At 47.1% G+C, this 20,894-nt stretch overlaps 1 protein-coding gene across 1 annotated transcript in view; it reads right to left on the bottom strand.

The window, feature by feature from the left end:
* The window catches only part of PLEKHG5 (pleckstrin homology and RhoGEF domain containing G5), a 691,870-nt gene extending 672,676 nt beyond the window's left edge, over positions 1 to 19,194 (bottom strand). Inside the window, exon 1 of the mRNA XM_063943408.1 lies at positions 19,076 to 19,194. Within this exon, the coding sequence (XP_063799478.1) occupies positions 19,076 to 19,127 (52 nt within the window). The 5' untranslated portion in view covers positions 19,128 to 19,194. The remainder of the gene's footprint in view (positions 1 to 19,075) is intronic.
* Between the last annotated feature and the right edge of the window lie 1,700 nt (positions 19,195 to 20,894).

Here is a 20,894-nt window from a genome sequence, read left to right as displayed (position 1 = left end):
TCTCAGACCTGCTTGCTTAATCCTCCCTCACTGTGCAGGGCGTCCAGGTGTCAGTTTAGTGGCAGTAAGCTGAACCTGTGCCCTGCAAGTGGGGGTTAGGATTGTGGATACTCTCCTTGTGTCTATATTTCTATCTCTGACCAAGGAGTTTATTCCCACACCCGTTGGTAACCCTTTGGGGTTTTTTCTGTTGCTCTTAGCAACATCATTTCAGGTGCTCCACATGTGAAATCACTACACATCGCTTCATTGTCCGCTCTATTCCATCTGAGCATTCCTGACACTAGGGAGACACCCAATTCCTGAGCCTTTGGGCTTCTCCGTTCACTTTGTGTTTATTAGTTATTCCATCACCTCCTGTGTATGTTATGTTATACTGTCTGTGAGTTCGTTTGCTTCGCTTCCCTCTCTGTTCATACACCGGTATACTCCTGTTAGCACTGGTGTGCGTAACATATTCAGCAGCCCTACTCCTGTTGAAATTTTGTGGGAATATGGAGCATACCCCTCAAAATACTTTGCAACAGGTGGTCGATCAGGTGCAGGTCCTGACTCGACAATTTAATGAGATGTCCATTAAAATGAACACCCCGCAGGCCGCTAGCGGAGCTCCCGCAGCAGCAGCGGCAAGTTCAGGGGTTAAGGAGCCGAAAGTAAATCTCCCGGATCGTTTTTCTGGAGATCGCTCGCAGTTCTTTTGTTTCAAGGAGAGCTGTAAGCTATATTTCAGGCTTAGGCCCCAGTCTTCTGGGTCGGAGATTCAGCGGGTGGGCATGGTGATTTCCTTGCTACAAGGAGACCCACAGGTCTGGGCATATGGGTTACAGCCTGACTGTCCGTCGCTTAAAAGTGTTGATGCTTTTTTTACGGCACTGGGCATTTTGTATGATGACCCTGACAAGATGGCTTCAGCCGAGGCTCAGATTACGGTTCTTAAGCAAGGGCGACGGCCAGCTGAGGTTTATAGTACGGAGTTTCGGAGGTTGGCTCATGATACCCAGTGGAATGACCCAGCCCTGAGAAACCAGTACCGAAGGGGCCTTTCTGACCAGATAAAGGACCAACTGGTACAATATCCCTCGCCTGATAGCTTAGATCAGCTCATGCAGTTATCCATCCGGGTGGATAGACGGCTGAGAGAGCGTAGGCTTGAAAGGGAGACCGCAGTTTCCTTTTTTCCCAAGGGAACCTCAGACTCTGAGGAATATTCCGAGGAGCCTATGCAGATTGGGGCTATCCGCCTCTCCTCGAGTGAGAAGACTCGGAGGAGACAGCAGGGTTTGTGTTTGTACTGTGGGAATAAAGTCATGTTGTAGTATCATGCCCAGAAAAAACGGAAAACTTCAGGGCCTGAGGGTGATGGGAAATATCCTGTCAGGCCAGAAGTCAGAATTTCCCAAAAAGACTTTTCTCATTCCGGTGACTTTGGAGATCCTTGGTCAAACTGTCAAGACTGAGGCCTTTGTTGACAGTGGGGCCGATGGGGTTTTCATGGACCGTCAATTCGCCCTGGAACACTCTGTTCCCTCAGTACCTTTGGCATCAGAGATTGAGATCTGTGGGTTAAACGGGGAACCATTGTCCCAGGGTAAAATTACCTCCTGCACCAGCCAAATTCCTTTGTTTATTGGAGCCACACACTCTGAAAAATTGTCTTTTTATGTGACTGTCTGTTCTTTTCCCCCATTGGTTTTGGGGTTACCCTGGTTAAGGGCCCATAACCCTCAATTTGACTGTGTCTCTGGGGAGATTCTTAGTTGGGGTAGTGATTGTTTCAGGAGTTGCTTGAGCATCCAGTCAGGCTCTCGCAGCTAAGTTTGCCAGGATTGCCAGGATGTTATGCAGATTTTGCGGATGTGTTCTCCAAAAAAGTTGCGGAGGTACTACCTCCCCATCGCCCCTATGACTGTGCCATTGATTTGTTGCCGGATGCTAAGCTTCCCAAGAGCAGGTTGGACTCCCTGTCACGTCCTGAGACTCAGGCTATGGCAGAGTACATTCAGGAGAACTTGGCTAAGGGATTTATCAGACCCTCACAGTCCTCAGTTGGGTCGGGGTTCTTTTTCGTGGGTAAAAAGGACGGTTCGTTGCGACCCTGCATTGACTTCAGGGAATTGAACCGTATCACGATTAAAAATTCGTACGCACTGCCTCTCATTTCGGTTTTGTTTGACCAGCTTCGTACTGCCACCATTTTTTCTAAGATTGACCTACGCGGTGCTTACAATCTAATCCGAATAAGAGAGGGGGATGAATGGAAGACTGCCTTTAATACCCACTCAGGGCATTATGAATATTTGGTGATGCCTTTTGGGCTCTCTAATGCCCCGGCAGTCTTCCAGGAATTCATGAACGATGTGCTCAGGGAATATTTGGATAGATTCTTAGTTGTTTATCTAGATGACATCCTAATCTTCTCTCATTCCCTGGAGGAACATCGGAAGCACGTACGCTTAGTCCTCCAGAAACTCAGAGACCACCAGCTTGGGGCGAAGCTGGAGAAGTGCGAGTTTGAAGTCCAGCAAATCGCATTTCTAGGGTATATTATCTCCTCAGAAGGTTTCCAAATGGAGGGTTCTATGGTACAGGCAGTCCTGGATTGGGTGCAGCCCACTAGTTTGAAGGCGCTTCAGCGTTTTCTGGGCTTTGCGAATTTTTATAGACGGTTTATCGCTGGATTTTCGTCTATAGTGGCCCCCTTGGTGGCACTCACTAAGAAAGGGGCGGATGTTGCTCACTGGTCTTGTGAGGCCAAAGCGGCCTTTGCCCGTCTCAAAAGGGCATTTGTCTCGGCCAAGGTGCTGCGACACCCAGATCCAGAGCGTCCTTTTGTGGTAGAAGTGGATGCCTCTGAGATAGGTATTGGGGCAGTGCTCTCTCAGATGGGGGTGTCTGATAATCGCCTTCATCCCTGTGCTTACTTTTCCCGTAAATTTTCGTCTGCCGAGATGAATTATGATGTGGGTAACCGGGAATTGTTGGCTATAAAGGATGCACTCGGGGAGTGGAGACACTGGCTTGAGGGGGCTAAGTTTGTGGTCTCAATTCTCACCGACCATAAGAATCTGGCATATTTAGAGTCAGCGAAGCGGCTCAATGCCAGGCAGGCACGATGGGCTTTGTTTTTTGCTCGCTTTAATTTTTTGATAACATATCGCCCTGGGTCAAAAAACATGAAGGCTGATGCGCTCTCGCTGAGTTTTGCTCCAGTTCAAGAGACCACCGAGGAGCCATTGCCCATTGTGTCCCCATCATGTATTAAAGTGGGCATTACCCAGGACCTCTTGTCATTAGTCCTTAGAGCACAGGAGCAGGCTCCTCCAGACCTTCCGGTAGGTCTCTTGTTTGTGCCTCCTAGGTTAAGACAGCGAGTGTTCCTGGAATTCCATGCCAAGAGGTCGGCAGGGCATCCGGGTATTGCCAGAACTCGGGAGTTGCTGTCTAGGCGGTGTGGTGGCCCTCGGTGGCTAGGGATGTGGATCAGTGGGTTCGGGCATGTGACGTTTGTGCCCGAAATAAAACTCCTAGAGGGGTTCCTGTCGGCCCATTACATCCACTCTCTATTCCATCTAAGCCATGGACCCACATTTCCATGGATTTTGTGGTGGACTTGCCCAAATCCTCGGGGATGACAGCCATTTGGGTTGTCGTTGACAGGTTTTCGAAGATGGCGCATTTCGTTCCACTGGTTGGGTTGCCATCGGCCAGACGCCTGTCTGAGTTATTTATGCAGCATGTTGTGCGCCTCCACGGGTTGCCACTTGATGTGGTCTCTGACCGTGGATCCCAGTTTGTGGCCAAATTCTGGAGGGCATTTTGTTCTGATCTCCAGATTTCTGTGAGCTTGTCGTCAGGCTACCATCCACAGTCTAATGGGCAGACTGAGAGGGTGAACCAGTCCTTGGAGCAGTTCCTCAGGTGTTATGTCTCCAAGTGTCATACTGACTGGGTTGCTCATCTGTCCATGGCGGAGTTTGCCTATAACAACGCGGCTCACTCTGCTACAGGGATCTCTCCCTTCCTTTGTGTGTATGGGCATCATCCTAAGGCCAATTCTTTTGGCCCCCTGGATTCCACGCCTGGTGGTTTCTCTGTTGTTTCGGTCCTTAGGGGTATTTGGAGGAAAGTGAAGAAAGCTCTTGTGTCTGTGTCATTAGTGACCAAAAGGTTTTTTTTTTTTACATCAATAGTTTTTATTGGTTTTTATATGAATTGCAAAAAGAAAAAGGGGGGGGGGGGGGGTACAGAAAAAAAAAACCGGGTGGGGAGGGATGTACACGTCAAATGAAATACAACATACATGAGAGACAGGTAACATAGCAGTAGGCAGGTATTCAGGTATCCTAGCCATATTAACAGATGAAAGTGTGCAGGGCTAGTTCAATTCTATAAGGTAAGCAATTGATATCATTATAGACATAACCACTAGTATAAACCAAAAGGGATAGCATGGGAGATGGAGCATTCAAGAAGTAGCAGATTCCTCATTCAGGCTAAATTGTAAAGGGGATGTCTTCCCTGGGTGTGATATGAGAGCAGAGCCTTCCCCCTCCGTAACGTATTCATGCCAATGGAACCATCGCATAATGGGAGAGGAAGCAGAGGAAGAATAAGGCACACATTCCGTTTCCATGATATAGTGGAAATGAACTTTATGAAATACTTTTAGAGCAGGAGGGACTACCGCTTGTTTCCAGGCCTGGGCCAGGGTTGCCCTAGCTGCTATACAAATGTGTCCCAATAAGTATCTTTGGGAGGCTGAAACCTCTAGGGGATACATATGTAGGAGAGCTAAGGTTGGGGATGGGCTTAAGGATAGACACAGCACTTTATTTATCAGCGTAAATACTTCTGCCCAGAAAGTTTGGAGGAGAGGACATGACCAAAAAATATGATACAAATGTCCTATTTCTCCGCAATTTCTCCAACAGAATGGTGAGCAGGAGGGCCAAAATGTGTGCAGTCTGTCCGGGGTCAGGTATAACCTATTCAACAATTTAAAATGCATTTCTGAATGGTTTAAGCAGCGTGACATGCGGAATGTTAATCGATATAATTGCTCCCATTGTGTCTCTGTTATGGGAATATTCAAGTCCCTCTCCCAACGCTTCTGAGCATTAGACTTTTGGTATGGGACCAATGAGATGAGTGTATTGTACCAATAAGTGATATCTTTAGTTGATGTAGGCAATCCCACGCGGGATCGGATAGACTGAACTAGAGAGCTGGGGGGAGTTTGTACAGTGGGTAGACTCTTAAACCAGTGTCTGATTTGGAAGTAGTGAAATAGTTCAGTACTCGGGAGGGAGAATTTGTCCTGCAATTGGGCGAATGAAAGAAAGGCAGTTCCATCTAGTAAGTCTCCAAGGGTATGAATATTACATGCATTCCATGTAAAAATATGTAGATTGGGAATTAATTTACTTACTGCTTTAAGTGAAAGGGCAGTGTAGGGGGTAGTAATGCCAGAAAGTTTACTCATCAAACTATCCCATATTCGTAAAGAGGAAGCTGTAGAGGGGAGGATGGTCATGTCGTTGGGACGTAGGGCTTTAGGAGTCCACAACAAATCTGCTAATGGGTATCCTGTGCAGCTGACATCCTCAATTTGGGCCCACATGGATATGGGATTGGAGGAGTTCCAAGATTTCAGTTGGGCAAGCACACATGCTTCCTGATACATATTTAGGTCGGGTAATGCGAGACCTCCTCTGTGTCGAGGTAGTATCATTCTAGCATGTGCCAATTTTGGGGGGTGCGATTTCCACAGGTATTTTGTCAAGACAATTCTGCATTTATCGAGATATGGTTTGGGAAAAGTATAAGGTATAGTGCGAAATAAATACATAAGTTTGGGTAATAGGGACATTTTAAAGGCAGCCAACCGACCCAGCCAGGATATTTCATATAAGAGCCATGAGGATGTCAGGGTCTGGAGAGTGAGTATCAGAGGAGGGAGATTTAAATCGAAAACAGTAGATGAGGTAGGAGGAATATGTATCCCTAGGTACGTAAGTGAGTTAAGTTTCCAGTTGTATGGATATTGAGATCGTAAAGCAGCCGTGAGTGTATCGGGTAAGTGGACAGGTAAAGCGTCAGTTTTAGTTGTGTTCAGTTTGTAGTATGAGGCCTCACTGAAGTCGTGTAGTATGGAATGTAGATGCGGGAGAGAAGAGGAGGGTCGAGATACAAAGAGAAGAACGTCGTCGGCAAAGAGACACAACTTATGGGGGAGTCCCCCATGGGCCAGGCCGGGGAATGCAGCATCTGCTCTGATTTTAGCCGCTAGGGGTTCAATGCTAAGAGCATAAATCAAAGGTGAGAGAGGGCAACCCTGGCGGGTTCCATTAGTGATTGGGAAGGCGTCCGACAGGAATCCATTGCTGAATACCCTTGCTGACGGTAGAGTGTATAATGCTAAGATTGACGCCAGAATCTGGGCTGAGAAGCCAAATTTAACTAAAACAGTACGCATATACAGCCAATTTAATCTGTCGAACGCCTTCTCAGCATCCAATGAGAGTAACAAAAATCCCTCGGTGTCAGAGGCCCTATCGATCAAATTGAAGACCCTGCGGGTGTTGTCAGAGGCCTGTCTTCCAGATACGAATCCAACCTGGTCAGGGTGAATCAGCATTGGTAAGTAAGCACTAAGTCGGGATGCTATCATTTTAGCATAGAGCTTAAGATCGCTATTAAGCAATGCAATTGGTCTGTAGTTGTGGCAGCGAGCAGGGTCTTTCCCAGGCTTGGGTATAGCTACCACCCGTGCCTCCAGCATTTCCTTAGGGAAGGTACCAGTACTAGTTATATCATTAAACAGAGTAGTCAAAATGGGGGAGAGGCGGTCTGTAAAGGAAGTATAAAAATCGTTAATAAACCCATCGGGGCCAGGGGCCTTATTCTTTGGGAGGGATTTAATCGTGGCTTCGACCTCTAGTGCGGTCCAAGGGGCGTTTAAGGCATCTAACTGATCAGGAGTCAGGGTGGGGAGGTTGACCGAAGAAAGAAATGCTTGTATGGAGTCAGGAGTAGGCTGGGATGTGAGGGGATCAGAATGTAAATTGTACAATTTAGTGTAGTAGTTCGCGAATTGGTTAGCGATATCTAGAGGGTTGGCAAGCTTAGAGCCAGCAGGGGAGAGAATATGTTTAATTCTATTGCGAGCTCGTTGGGCACGAAGTCTGCGGGCAAGCATTTTACCGGGTCTATTACCTACCAAGTAGAATTTCTGGCGTAGTCTATTCAGGGCTGCTTGGGTTCTAAAAACCAAAAGTTTTTGTAATTGGCTGCGAATGTCAGATAGTTCCTTACGCAAAAGCCGAGTGGGGTGCTTCTTATTCTTATCTTCAGCTATTTTAAGTCTCTGCTCCAGATCTAGTTGGAGTTGTTTAGCTTGCTTTGTAAGCGTAGCTCCAGCCTGAATAGCGGAACCACGGACAACCGCTTTTAACGCACACCAGTAATTTGGTAAAGAGGTGTCCGATGGGGAGTTAGTGTCTGTATACAGGGACATGCAATCGGAGATAATTTTTTTGGCCAACGTGTCGTGCAATAGATGGGGAGATAATCGCCATGATCTGGGGGGGATGGAAGCAGACTTAATGTGCCATTTCCAGTATATCGGAGCGTGGTCGGACCAGGTGATAGGAAGGATGTCGACCATACCAGAATCCTGTAAGGTCCATTTATCACATAACACAAGGTCAATTCGTGAGTATGAATTGTGAACTGGTGAGAAGAACGTGGAATCTCTACCTGAGGGGTTGCGAATGCGCCAGATGTCATATAGGTCGAACTCCGCTAAGATATTGCGTAGTGCTAATGAGGGGCCAGGGCGGGTTTTAGATGTAGTTGAAGAGGGCTGGGACGATTTATCAAGTTTAGGATCTAATACTAAGTTGAAGTCTCCTAGGAGGATTAGGGAGCCGACCCGGACCTTTTGAATAAGCAAGCAGAGCTTCCGAATAAAGGCCACCTGGTTCGAGTTAGGTGCGTATAGAGAGACTATAGTGACAGATCTACTTTCCAGAACACCCGTGAGAATCAAGTACCGGCCTGCTTTATCTGCAATTTGGGAGTGGAGAGTAAAAGGAACATTATCTCTAAACAGCAGAGCTACTCCATTTCTTTTAAAGGGGCCGTTAGCGAAATATCCTATAGGGAACCTGTGGTCTTTCAATACAGGGGGATTGTGGGAGGAAAAGTGAGTTTCTTGTAAGGCGACTATATCAGCTTTATACTTATGGAAGGAGGATAAGGCTAGTCTCCGTTTGTTGGGAGAGTTTAACCCCTTCACATTCAGTGTAAGAATACCAACCATAATTATTCAGTAAAAATACTATGCAGGTGACGGCATCCCATCCTGATGGGGGGGGGGGGGGAGGGGGGGGATAGAGAAAACATGGAAAAGGGGCAATAGACTCAAAAATCGTAAGTCAAAGGGAAAGGAAAAGTAAACCGACCCAGTACATCGGGTCTGCATAGCTACTGCAGGGGAAAAATGAATGCAGTAGATAAACGGGGGGCAGGCGGACTCTTCAGTCCACCCAGAGTCAGTGAGAGACAAATAGCTAATGTATAGGGAGAGTAAATACACATCTCCTTCTTGGTATAAGTGGGACGTGGGAAATAAACAATTATTAAAGAGACAAAAACGAAGCCTAAATTGGTATGGCCTATCTTACTAGCGGAAATTCCTCCGTCTGGAGTAATCAGCGTGTACTATAAAGATAGGCCCTTAAACAGATAAACAGGTAAACTAGGGAGTAAACTGAACAATCACATCTATGTAGGAGAGTATGTACTATGGTAACTAGCAAGGAGAAAATATAACTCGCCCAGAGGGATTCTATAACCAGAAGTGCAGCAGTAAGCAGAGATATAATAAAGTCAGCATCTCTAACTAAATAAAGAAAGGCATGTTAGAACGTTCATTAATTACGTAGTGCGTTCACTCAGTGGCCCATTCCGAGCGAGGTGGGGGACGTCTCTCATGCGAGGATGGTAATTTCACAGAGATGTCCCAGTCCTCGAGCAGCTTCACTCCGGCTTCCAGCTCTGATATAGTAAACGAAGAACCGTCATAAAAGACAATCAGCTTCACTGGAAAGCCCCATCTATATCTGATATCTTGGGCCCGGAGGGCGGAGGTGATCGGAGCTAAACTGCGTCTCTTAGAGAGGGTGAGTGCGGAAAAGTCCGGGAACAATTGCAATCCTCCTAGGGTGTCGGAGTTCTCTGCAGCTCGAGTAGCTTGGAGAATACGTTCTTTAACGGTGAAGAAGTGTACCCGGAGTAACGTATCTCTAGGTAAGGAGTTGGAGATAAACCGAGGTTTAGGAAGGCGATGGATTCGGTCAATTAGCAGTTCTGCATCAGGTGCACCAGGTAGCAGTTTACGGAACAGGGCCATGACATATTCAGTCAGTTCCGAGTTGTCGACCGAGTCGGGTATTCCACGTATTTTAATATTGTTCCGTCTGGAACGATCTTCCATATCTGCCATTTTGTTTTTAAATGTGTCCAACTCGTTTTGTTGTTGGTCATGAGCTGTGATAAGATCGTTATGCGACGTCACCAGTTCTTCCAGTTTGCGCTCTAGAGTGTCGGTTCTATCCCCTATGGCTGTCAGCTCAACTTTGACTTCACGTATAGCAGCTGTGAGGTCATGAGTTAAGTCCGATTTGAAGGCCGTCAGGACCTGACAGAGGGTCTTCACAGTAAGAGGAGCATCAGAATTCGGGTCCACGCCCGACACTGAAAGCGAGCTGGACAGGTCAGGTGAGTAGGGGCTTTTCTTGGAGGGGGCCGACACTCCTCGAGGTGACGGGGATGTCTGATGTTGTTTCCTGACCGGGAGGGACACCTGAGGGGGCAGTGTGCCTTTTGCTTTTTTAGGTGCCATAATGAAAAAAAAATGGAGAGAAAATAAATTATCTGAGAGTGATGCAGCAGACGGATCCCTCTAGGCTAGTGCGTTATAAAGTAGGCAGGATGCCTGTTTTTAAACGTAGTCCCATGTTAAACGATAAGACTCTGGGTGGAAAAGGCCCACATCAGGGGTCACATTGCGACGGGCTGTAGGAGTGTAGAGACGAGGGTCGCCTCAAGCCCGATATTGATGATAAGAAAGCACTGGACAGAGCTTGAGAGATTAGTATGAGAGGGCACAGTTAAATAGTAAAATGTACCTCTTTAAAATGTACCTTTTTAGCTGCAGTCAAATGTGTATTGTATGACTACACTAGAGTGAGGCCACTGGCAGATGTAGAGCAGGCAGAACTTGTGAACTAGTAGGCTGCTTCAGGGCTATTATGCAGTGGTCCTGGGTTTTGCTACTTCTGGCAGTATAGCTTTAGAATAGTTTCCAAGATGGCCGCCGCCAGAGCCACTAGCAGACAGACTCTCCTAACATCTGCTCTTCCCGGCACAAGTTTTTCTGCCCTCTGCAGGTACCTGAGGGTCTGGGGAGGGTCCCCTCTGGCCAGAGGGTGTGTGGGGTGCCCGCAGGAGGTCCGCCGGGTCCCGCCGCGGCCGCGAACGGGTCCCGGAGCTCGTCGCCGGGATGCCTTCAAACTCGCGGCCCCGGCTTCTGGAAGCTGAGTAGGCCGCGGGCTCGTAGCGGCGGAGATGGTCTCTCAGCTGTGCGGGGCTCCTCTCCAGATAGCCCACAGCCGTCAGCAGCTCACAGGGGCACAGTAGGGGCTAGGTGGATCAGTGCTGAGAGGGCTTGAGGGTGTTTTAGAGCCCTTTATTGCAGGAGCTCCAGCCCAATGTGTCTATGCAGGCTAGCGTCCAAGCCACCGACCAAAAGGGTTTTTGATAAGCGGAGAAGACCCTGCAGCTTCAAATTAGGAGACTTCGTCTGGTTGTCCACCAAGAATTTGAAGTTGAGACAGCCATCTCATAAGTTAGGCCCCCGGTTCATCGGCCCTTATAAGATCACCAGGGTTATCAATCCGGTGGCATTTCAGTTAGATCTGCCCCGTTCATTGGGTATCAATAAAATATTTCATTGTTCCCTTTTAAAACTGGCGGTTAGTAATCCTTCTTCCAGTGGAAGACCTTCTCCTCTTCTGATACGGGGTCAGAGGGAGTTTGTGGTTGAAAGGGTTCTTGACTCCAAGATGGTTCGGGGTCGGCTGTCATTTTTGGTGCACTGGAAGGGGTATGGCCCGGAGGAGCGGTCGTGGGTGCGCAGTTGTGATCTTCATGCCCCCAGACTGATTCGCTCTTTCTTCTTGCAGTTCCCCGATAAACCCGGTGGTAGGGGTTCTTTGACCCCTCGTTAGAGGGGGGGTACTGTTAGGATCTCCTGCTCTGTGCTGCCACGTCGCCATGGCAACCGGGAGGCAAGTGTTAGCGAAGTAACCTGAGCGCAGCTGATACTCCGGTCCGGGTTTTTACTGTGTAGTGGTTACAGGCTCTGTGCACGGCAGGGAATCCGACGCTGGTTTTGTGCTCACAGTCTGTGAGGTCTGAGTGGGGCGTGGACAGCACCTGCTATATAAACCATCCTCTAAGGCTAGGCAAATGCTGCTGAATCTTTGTTTGTTAGTCAGTTCCAGAGAGTTAGCTAGTACTGTGTGACTTTGTATTTACTTGTTGCTTACTGCGAATAGGCCTTGAGATTCGGTACTTCATTCTGCCAATCCGGACCTAGCAGTAAGACTGGAGTCAGTTGTTTGACCTGCTGGGGTTCTTTTGCTATTCTGTGAACCCAGCAGGTTTGCGGCTGTACTCTCAGACCTGCTTGCTTAATCCTCCCTCACTGTGCAGGGCGTCCAGGTGTCAGTTTAGTGGCAGTAAGCTGAACCTGTGCCCTGCAAGTGGGGGTTAGGATTGTGGATACTCTCCTTGTGTCTATATTTCTATCTCTGACCAAGGAGTTTATTCCCACACCCGTTGGTAACCCTTTGGGGTTTTTTCTGTTGCTCTTAGCAACATCATTTCAGGTGCTCCACATGTGAAATCACTACACATCGCTTCATTGTCCGCTCTATTCCATGTGAGCATTCCTGACACTAGGGAGACACCCAATTCCTGAGCCTTTGGGCTTCTCCGTTCACTTTGTGTTTATTAGTTATTCCATCACCTCCTGTGTATGTTATGTTATACTGTCTGTGAGTTCGTTTGCTTCGCTTCCCTCTCTGTTCATACACCAGTATACTCCTGTTAGCACTGGTGTGCGTAACAGCCAGCTGATATAGTTGGAGCATTTAAGAGCAATATTATCAAGGCCTGCAGTCAGGACTTGGCCTGCTTGCAATTGTGAAGAATGCATTTGTTAAGAATGTGATTTAAGAATGGAGTTAGAACCGGAGTTTGAACTGGATTTGGACTACGCTAAAATCTCGAATAAAACAATTTCCCCAAACACTGCAACTCAGGACCATCATGTGGCCTCTCCTCACCTCTGCCTTGAGAACACCAGGACCAATGACTACTACTTCTCTGTCCAAGAACATCATGACTGCCCCCGAGACTACCCCTCAAGCTGAGCAGGGAACTGAGGGGCGTGCGCATCAGGACCAGATTTTGCTGGATCAGTTCCATTGGACATTAGTGTGCACTCCACATTCTTACACCCACCCGCACTGCTCCCCACACTCTCACACCCACCCGCACTGCTCTCATGAGACCAGGACATTTATCATTTTCACAAATTAATGTTTTCCTGCAAATGTGTCTTTCTCTTCTTTCTTCTTACAGGGTACTTTCCCCCCACTGTGTGCTATTCCTGTAATGTGTACCTCCATTGGTTGCACAGCCTGCCAGCAGTAACCTACACAGTGCGCCTCACATGGCTGCCTCGGATGGTTCCTCCATGGGCAGGGTGTGCTTCATTTGGATCTTTCCATGCAGGGTATAGCATACTCCTACACTCGTGTCAGTTTTCCCGTGAATGCATTTGGCCCTTGTATGGCTCATCTCCCACTGTGTAACCTTCGTAGTGCGCCCAACATGGCTGCCTTATCTGGTAAACTTGTGGATGGGATGAAAAATACATGGACCTGATGGTTTTATTGGAACCCTACTCTGAACCTAAGGACTCTGCAATCTCCCCGTTTTGTGTTCTCTTCTAGGGGTGGACTATTCCACCCTGGGTAATCCTACGCAGAGCGCCTAAGATGGCTGCCGCACCTGGTACCTTGTGAGGGTGGAATACACAACCCCTGGAGGTTATTACCCAAAATGCTTACACCAACCCTGCATTATGCTTTCTGTCTTTATTGTCTGTGTGGTTTATCTTTTGATGTAATACTTAAATCTTCTGTATTATGTGCATTGTTTGAGTTCTAGTTGGCGCCGCGGATGGCTGCCTCGGTGCTGCTCTGCCAAGCAGCCTTTGTGTTTAGTCCTACGTGTACAATATGTCTAATATGTTAAGTCTATTGTACAGTTGCAATGTGCAGTATCAACTCATACGTGTAATGTGTGTAATATATGCTATGGTCTTCCCCCTTCGTATGCTATGTATTCCCCCTTCATGTTGCTGCTTGGCGATGCATTGTACCACAAAGAATTCCTAGTGTACGTGAGTACACCTGGCCAATAAAGCTGATTCTGATTTTTATCCACAATCAGTAGAGATGTTTTAAACTGTTGTCCCTTATATTTCAGTGTCACTAAGCATGTACCTTTCACAGGAATTTCCTCCCCAGTGTACCCTGTAACTTTCACTTTGGCTGGGTGAATTTTAGGTTTTACTCTAAAAGTCTTATAGTCTTGAAATGATATTAAATTAACCTGCGCACCAGTATCAAGCTTAAAGGGAATGACAATCTCGTTCACAGTTAAAGGGACAATCCATTCTTTCTTATCTGCACTGCAAAGTTCAATGCAATCCACAAAGAATTCATCTGTTTGTTTAACAGCATGCACTTTGGTTGTTTTACGTTTAATTTTACAGCATTTGGCAAAGTGATTAAGTCTACCACATTTTTGCAGGTTTTACCATAAGCAGGGCACATTTTACTATTATGAGCATTTCCACATCTACTACACATTTCTTTATTAGACTGTGGATTAGACTGCTTCATTCTTGAGAATGGAGGTTTGCATGGCTCTGTTTTCTGCACTACATGCACGTCAGCAACAACTTCCTTGTGTAAGTTTTTGGCTTGAAATCTAGTTATTTCTGCAGATCTGCACATAGTCACTGCCTTTTCTAGTGTTAGGTCTTGCTCTCTCAGCAATCTCTCCCTGAGTCCATTATCAGGTATTCCACAGACAATACGATCTCTAATCAGTGAATCCTTTAAATCACCAAACTCACAGGTTTTACTGAGTGATTGCAGCTCTGTAACATACTGATCAAATCCATCTACAGACTTCTGATCACATTTGAAAAACTTATATCTTTCATATGTCACATTTTTCCTTGGCACAAAGTAATCTTCAAACTTTTGCATTATAGAAGATAGCACCATATTCTGCCCCTCAGCAAACTGAAAACTATTATAAATGTCCTGCACATCCTCTCCTATCACATGGAGGAAAATGGATGCCTTTGTTTTGTCAGTCTCTGAATCAGCTCCACATGCAGCAAGATATATATTAACCTTTGCTTAAATCTTTTCCAGTTTTCAGACAAGTTACCAGACATCAGCATGCCGGTTGGAGGAGCTAGTTTATCCATGGTTACTCACTGTTTGAAGATAGCAGCACACGGCAGGCTTTGCAGACACAGAGTATCCCAGCCACAGACTTCTGCAGGATTCTGTCACACTCTGAGAGCACTAGCAGTCCAAGTTAAACTTCTTCTGACACCATGTTTTGTTCACACGTTTGTAAATCCAGTCATCAGGACACAGAGACATGTGAGTTCACTGCTGTGCTGTTTATTCCCTCCAGCTCCAGACACACTGCACACTGGACCACCCACTTCCCAGCATTCCCCTGGTCCCAGGGACCATCACTGAAGATACAGGCTTACAAACATTAGTAAGGGAGTGTGTACAAATATTAAGCATTCTAATACACTAACATCACAGCTCCGTCTCGTTCTCCTCCACTGACCTCCTCCCTGCCTCTCCCTCTACCTGTCTGTGTTCCTTAAGGGACTTCTCTTGGCCCCCTTCTCTTCTCCCTTTCTGCTGCCTCCCTTGGAGAGCACATCAGTTCTATTAGCCACAAGTACCACATATATACTTATGATACCAAAATGTACTTCTCCTTCCCTGAACCCTCTCTCTCCATCCTCTCTTCTGTCTCTGACCATCTTTCTACCATTTTGGATGTCTCAGCACTTTTTCAAACTCAATATGTGTAAAACCAAACTGTATTCCTCCCCATCCATGGTCCTCTCAACTCTCAAGAGGGCAATTGCTCCCTCTCCTTCACTCCCCACATTCAGTCTATTTCACAAAATTCCAGGTTCCACCTTCACACTAATTCTAGGATCAAATCTCGCCATGGATGCCACTAAAACTATCATCCGTGCACATAATTTCCTGTCTAGACTACTGCCATCTCCTCTTCCTCTACCCTTTCTCTCCCCACTCAATCTATCCTTGATGCTACCACCCATCTTATTTACCTCTCTCATTGCTTTACACATGCCTCCACCTTTCTGCAAACTGCTTAAATGACTCCCCATCTACCAAAGAGTAAATAATCTCACCCTCGCTTATAAAGCCCTCAGTTGCTTCACTCTTTCTTACATATCCAACCTCATTTCTGTCCACACTACCCCACTGCTAGTACTGCTTCTCCAGCGACCACAGCATCACCTCCTCTCTGATCACCTCTTCTTACTCCTGTATCCAACATTCCTCCTGTCCTCTTTGTTGTGGAACTCACTGCTCACTATGTCAGACTTTCTGCCATGCTCCAAATCATCAAGAACCACTTCTTCGTACAACCCTATCAGCCATCATAACTCTATTCAGCATCTCTTACCACCCACCTACCCTCTCTGCCAGTTCACCCTTCTTGTTACACCCCTCCTCTCAGACTGTAAGCACTTCTGTCCTCCTAGCACTATCCCTGTTACTAGTGCACCTTTGTACCTGCCACCATTTTCCTCACAGGTGACACTGATCCTGTCTGTCCATCCACTTTGTGGGCACTTTTTGTACTATGTCTCCACTACTTGCAACCCATCATTGCTTGCTTCTACAAACCATAGCTAGTCTACTTATCCGACCTTCTACACCCCCTACCTATCTAGCAGGGCCGTAACTAGGTGTGTGCGGAGTATGCTCCGCACATAGCGCTGCAGGGTAGGGGGTGCTGTTGGCAGCACTTGCTAATTGTGAATGATCTAATTGCTTTCAATTCCAGCTTCCCCCCTTTTTGGAGCCCAGCATCTCCTGACCGCCCCTGTCTCCTACCCCCACCCATTGTGTCACTAATACCTATACAGCAATCATGGACTTGACTTGATAGCTCTTTGTTGTTCAGTCGCACTGTCTTTATTCCATTTGCTGATGCTGATATGCCCAGGATTCAAATCGGTTGCCCATGACATTGCAGTCGGACACTTTATTCATTGTGGGAAGGGACTTCATAGCATTGGCTTTCTCTGGGATCAATTTCGTCATGCCCCTTCCCCACGAGGCATGTTCCTATTGGAAAAATGGGGGATGCCAATTCCAATTCTCTTTCTGGTACAGGGCACCAAAAAGTGTAGTTACGGCTCTGCTATCTACAGTTTCAGGATGGTACACAAATCAAATAACAGCAGCGGGTGGCAGATCTCTGGGTGGAAATGCCTAGTTTAAGTCAGAGTAGAGTGAATAGACTGATTCAGGCTGAAAGGAAGGCAACAGTGACTGAAATAAAGCATGTGCTACAACAGGTGTATGCAGAACAGCGTCTCTGAACATACATTATGTTGGACCTTGAAGTGGGTGGGCTAGGAAGACTACACTGGAATCCACTCCTGCCAGCTACACACAGGAGACTGAGCACAGGCTCACCTAAGCTGGGCAGTTGAGTATTGGATAAAAGTTGCCTGGCTGGAGAATCTCAGTTTCTGCTGCAACCCATACTTGCTAACTTTTTGTGTCTCCTCTCCGGGAGAAGCCCAGAGAGGAGGCGCTGCTGGCCACTTCGGGGGAGGGGCCTGGCTCTTGCGATTTGCGTCATTTAGCCCCACCCCCTCCATATGGCGCAACAACCCATAATTATTTCCCTATCCTGCCAGCTTCACCAGGAAGTGGGTTTGATGTGGGAGATCTGCCTACTCTTCCAGGAAAGTAGGTGGGTATACTATAACCTGCAGATGGTAGGGTCAGAATCCGTCCTGCCTTGTGTCAACAGTTCAGCCAGCTGATGGTGGTGTAACAGTACGGGGAATGTTTTCTTGACACATATTAGTCCCCTTAATACCAGTTGAACATTGTATAAATGTCACAGCCTACGTACCATGTTTATCCCTTTATGCCCACAGTTTACCCATCTGTTAATGGCTTCCTCCAGCAGGATAATGTGCCATGTTGCAAAGCAGAAAACATCTCCCACTGCTCCCACGATAGTAACCATGAGTCCAGTGTACTCCAACGGCCTCCAGAGTCACCAGATCTCAGTACAATGCAGCACCTGTGGGATATGGGACGGGAGAATCACAGCATGCAGCAACTGCATGACGCTGTCATGTCACTCTGGACCAGAATCTCCAACACATCGTTTAATCCACACCACAAAGAACTCAGGATTACGGGGTAGATTTATAGCGGTTGTGATGTTATAAAATCGCCCAATCCGCAATGTGATAATTAATTACATTGCATTGATGTATCAATTATCGCATGCAGGGACAGAGCTTGCGAGAAAGCTCTGTCCCTGTGATGTCATTCCGCAGCCTTATCGGGGTATTTTTCATTAAAAATACCCTGAGTAATGGCTGCACATGCGCCACCGCTACTTCTGCCAGGCAGCCCCCCCCCCAATCGCGACTGTGGGGTATATTCAGTAACTGTCGGAAGCTGCCGTCTTGTCGGAAAGACGGCAGCTTCTGACAGTTTTAGGTTGGAAGGGGTTCCGACCTATTCATTACGGCCCCATTTTTTCAAATAAGTCGGGAAACCCGACTTGTCGGAGTGCTGTCAGAATGCACGCTGATCAGCGGCTTCAGCTGCCGATCAGTGTGCATTGTCAGAAGCGGGGCCAAACCCAACAGGTTTTAGCCCAGTTTCTGACAATCTCAATCCGACTTTAAAAAAAGTCGGATTGAGATGAGGGAGCTGAGAGCAGGAGACGGGGGAAGCAGCTGGGAGAGACGGAACCCAGCGGTAGCGTCCACCCGGCTCCAACAAGCGAGGTCCCGCTTGCTGGAGCCGGGTGGACGCTGCCGTGAGCCTCCAGTTACGCTGCTGCAGCCACTGCTCCCCCCATATCCTCCTCTCCTCCGCTGCTCTCTCCGCTGCTCTCTCCGCTGCTCCCCCCATTGTCACAGACATCCCCCCCCCAGTGTCGCAGACATCTCCCCCCCTACCCGGCGCAGTTAGCAGCTCCCCCGATGCCGCTGTCAGCGCACCTGCAGCCGCTGCACTTCAGAAGCAGGTCAGGAAACCGGGAACTGACAAATCCGACTGTCGGATTTGGCCGCTCTTTGAATAGGGGTTGCCGGGTCCATTCCGACAACTGTATGTCGGAATGGACCCGACTCTTATTGAATATACCCCTATGCCTCTTTTCACATTGTTTTAGTATAAATACTGCCCTTAGTCACATTTAATCTCCATAGCATGTACTAAACTCTTTTTCCACCTCTTTAAACCCCCAAATGCTAAGGTTAGCCAGACCCAGCTGTGACTCATTAGTTGCATAAAGTAAAAATGACTTTCTGTCTTCATCAGTGCTAGACCCCCCTCCTTTTCTACTTTATAGTTTGTATTTGTGACCTGCCACTGCGATATCGCTGCGCAACACAACCAGACTGCAAAATAAATCTCAGAGGAATTTGTAGAACTGATATTTTCTGTTCCTATAATACTTCTACTTAGACAAGACAAATGTAGCAGGTTTATCTTAAAATGAATGATATTCTTAAACTATACAAAATGCATATATTTAGTTATATTTTTAAGTAGAATGACTGGTTAAACAGGAGTCATGTACTCACCCCGTCTCATCCATAGCCTGCGAGTTGGGAACCAATGCAGTTCCAAATTCATTCCTTGTCCTTCAGTCTTATAGCAGCAGTAACCATATGTTCAGATGTAAAAGTCCATGCGCTGCAGACAGTCTGGTTCTTCAAACAGTAACAAAAAATAAAATAAAATAATACTTTTGGGTGAAAGTTTTGTAGATATTTTAGTAATTACTATGCAATATGCTGCAACTCTGGACCATTGTCACTTTAGACTAGAACACAATGCTGATTTGGAAAAAAACTGGAAGGCACTACAAAAAGAAATAAAGCAAGCTTAATCATGGGGTCCTGTCAGAACACGGCATGTCATTTAAATTGTCCAACATCTGAAAGTACAAAATGTTCAGAGTCCATTTAAACAGTAGTTGCACTCCCTAATAAAACATATAATTCACAGTACACATGAGAGTAGGAAGTGTTGTCATGGTAACCATCATCCGGAGGCCCAGGCCTGTCACTGGTCAGCCACTAGATGCTAACTCAGCCTTAACCTGCTGCACCAAGAACTGCCCCATCGTTTCCATGAGAGAAGTCCCTGGCTGCTGTGTAGCTTTATGCAGTCAGTTAATGGGGATGTGGTTTCCTTAATGAGTAGGCCTTGTGTTTTACATCTTTTTTTCCTGTACCCGTATTACGCAGATGGCGTCCATATTTGCTACGGCCGTTTGTTTGAGGGACTTGATAGGCGGCCAAGTGTACCCACTGTAGCCAGAGCACACCATATGGGGAGAATTAGGACTTCATGCACTAAACAGTTAACCCCTGGAAGTCCATGAGAAAAAAATAAAGTCAACAATTTGCAAATGATTACATTGGAGTAAGTCCATCTCCCAATGTACTGTATGTATGTATGTATGTATGTATGTATGTATTGTATGTTCACGTTACTATTTATATATGTATTTCAATCATACTTGCCTACTTTTGAAAAAGTATGTCAGGGAGACTGAAAGTTACACCTATAAGCGTGGACGTGGACTGCTACATCTGAGAGGAGTGTCATAAATATGACTGACATCCAAATGTAAATGAGCTCCAAGAAGTTAGTAAGATCTACTTGTCGATGAGAAGACACAGATACATTTCAGAGCTTGCTCGTGTATTGTGTTTTCTGCTGCGGGGTACACTGGGCTCTACAGGGAATGACATTGGGGGTGTAGAGTAGGATCTTGATCCGAGGCACCAACAGGCTCGAAGCTTGGACTGTTCCCAGAATGCATAGCGCCGCCTCCTCTATAACCCCGCCTCTGTGCACAGGAGCTCAGTTTTGTAGTTGGTGCCATGCAGTAAGCAGACATACAACAGGGGGGCTGCTCCTGCAGCCCTAAGAAGAAGCTTTTAAAAAAAATTAAAGACTTCAGGGGCTGCAGCAGAGACACTGACTGTGTTAGATGTCAGTCAGACATCTCCTGCTGCAGCTCCATCACCACCCCCAGCAGCGCTGTACACTCCCGCGCCCTGGTTGCCGGGTACCTACAGCGGAGCCTCCGGTTTTCTTCCAATTAGTCACACACATGACCGCTGTCTCCTGGATCGCGTGGCCGCAATCAGGGAGGAGGTAAGTGGGTCCCCTCTGCGGGACCCGCTGTAAATCGCGATCCCGCACCGCAGGTGGGAGGCGGGCCGTGCGCGCTGGCGTGGACACTGTGGCAGTACAGGGACCTCACTAGACCACCAGGGCTTGGGCACAGGTTGGTTTTCTCTTATAAAACTGTTTATTTAAGCCCCCCAGTACCCGGTGGTGAAGTCCAGCGGGGGGACAAGGCTATGACCTGTAGCCCCTCCCCCA

The sequence above is a fragment of the Pseudophryne corroboree genome, chromosome 10 (genome assembly GCF_028390025.1).
Source record: "Pseudophryne corroboree isolate aPseCor3 chromosome 10, aPseCor3.hap2, whole genome shotgun sequence".
In the NCBI taxonomy this organism is placed as follows: Eukaryota; Metazoa; Chordata; class Amphibia; order Anura; family Myobatrachidae; genus Pseudophryne; species Pseudophryne corroboree.
Note: the sequence above shows the minus strand (reverse complement) of the source record. Positions and strands in the feature narration are given on the sequence as shown.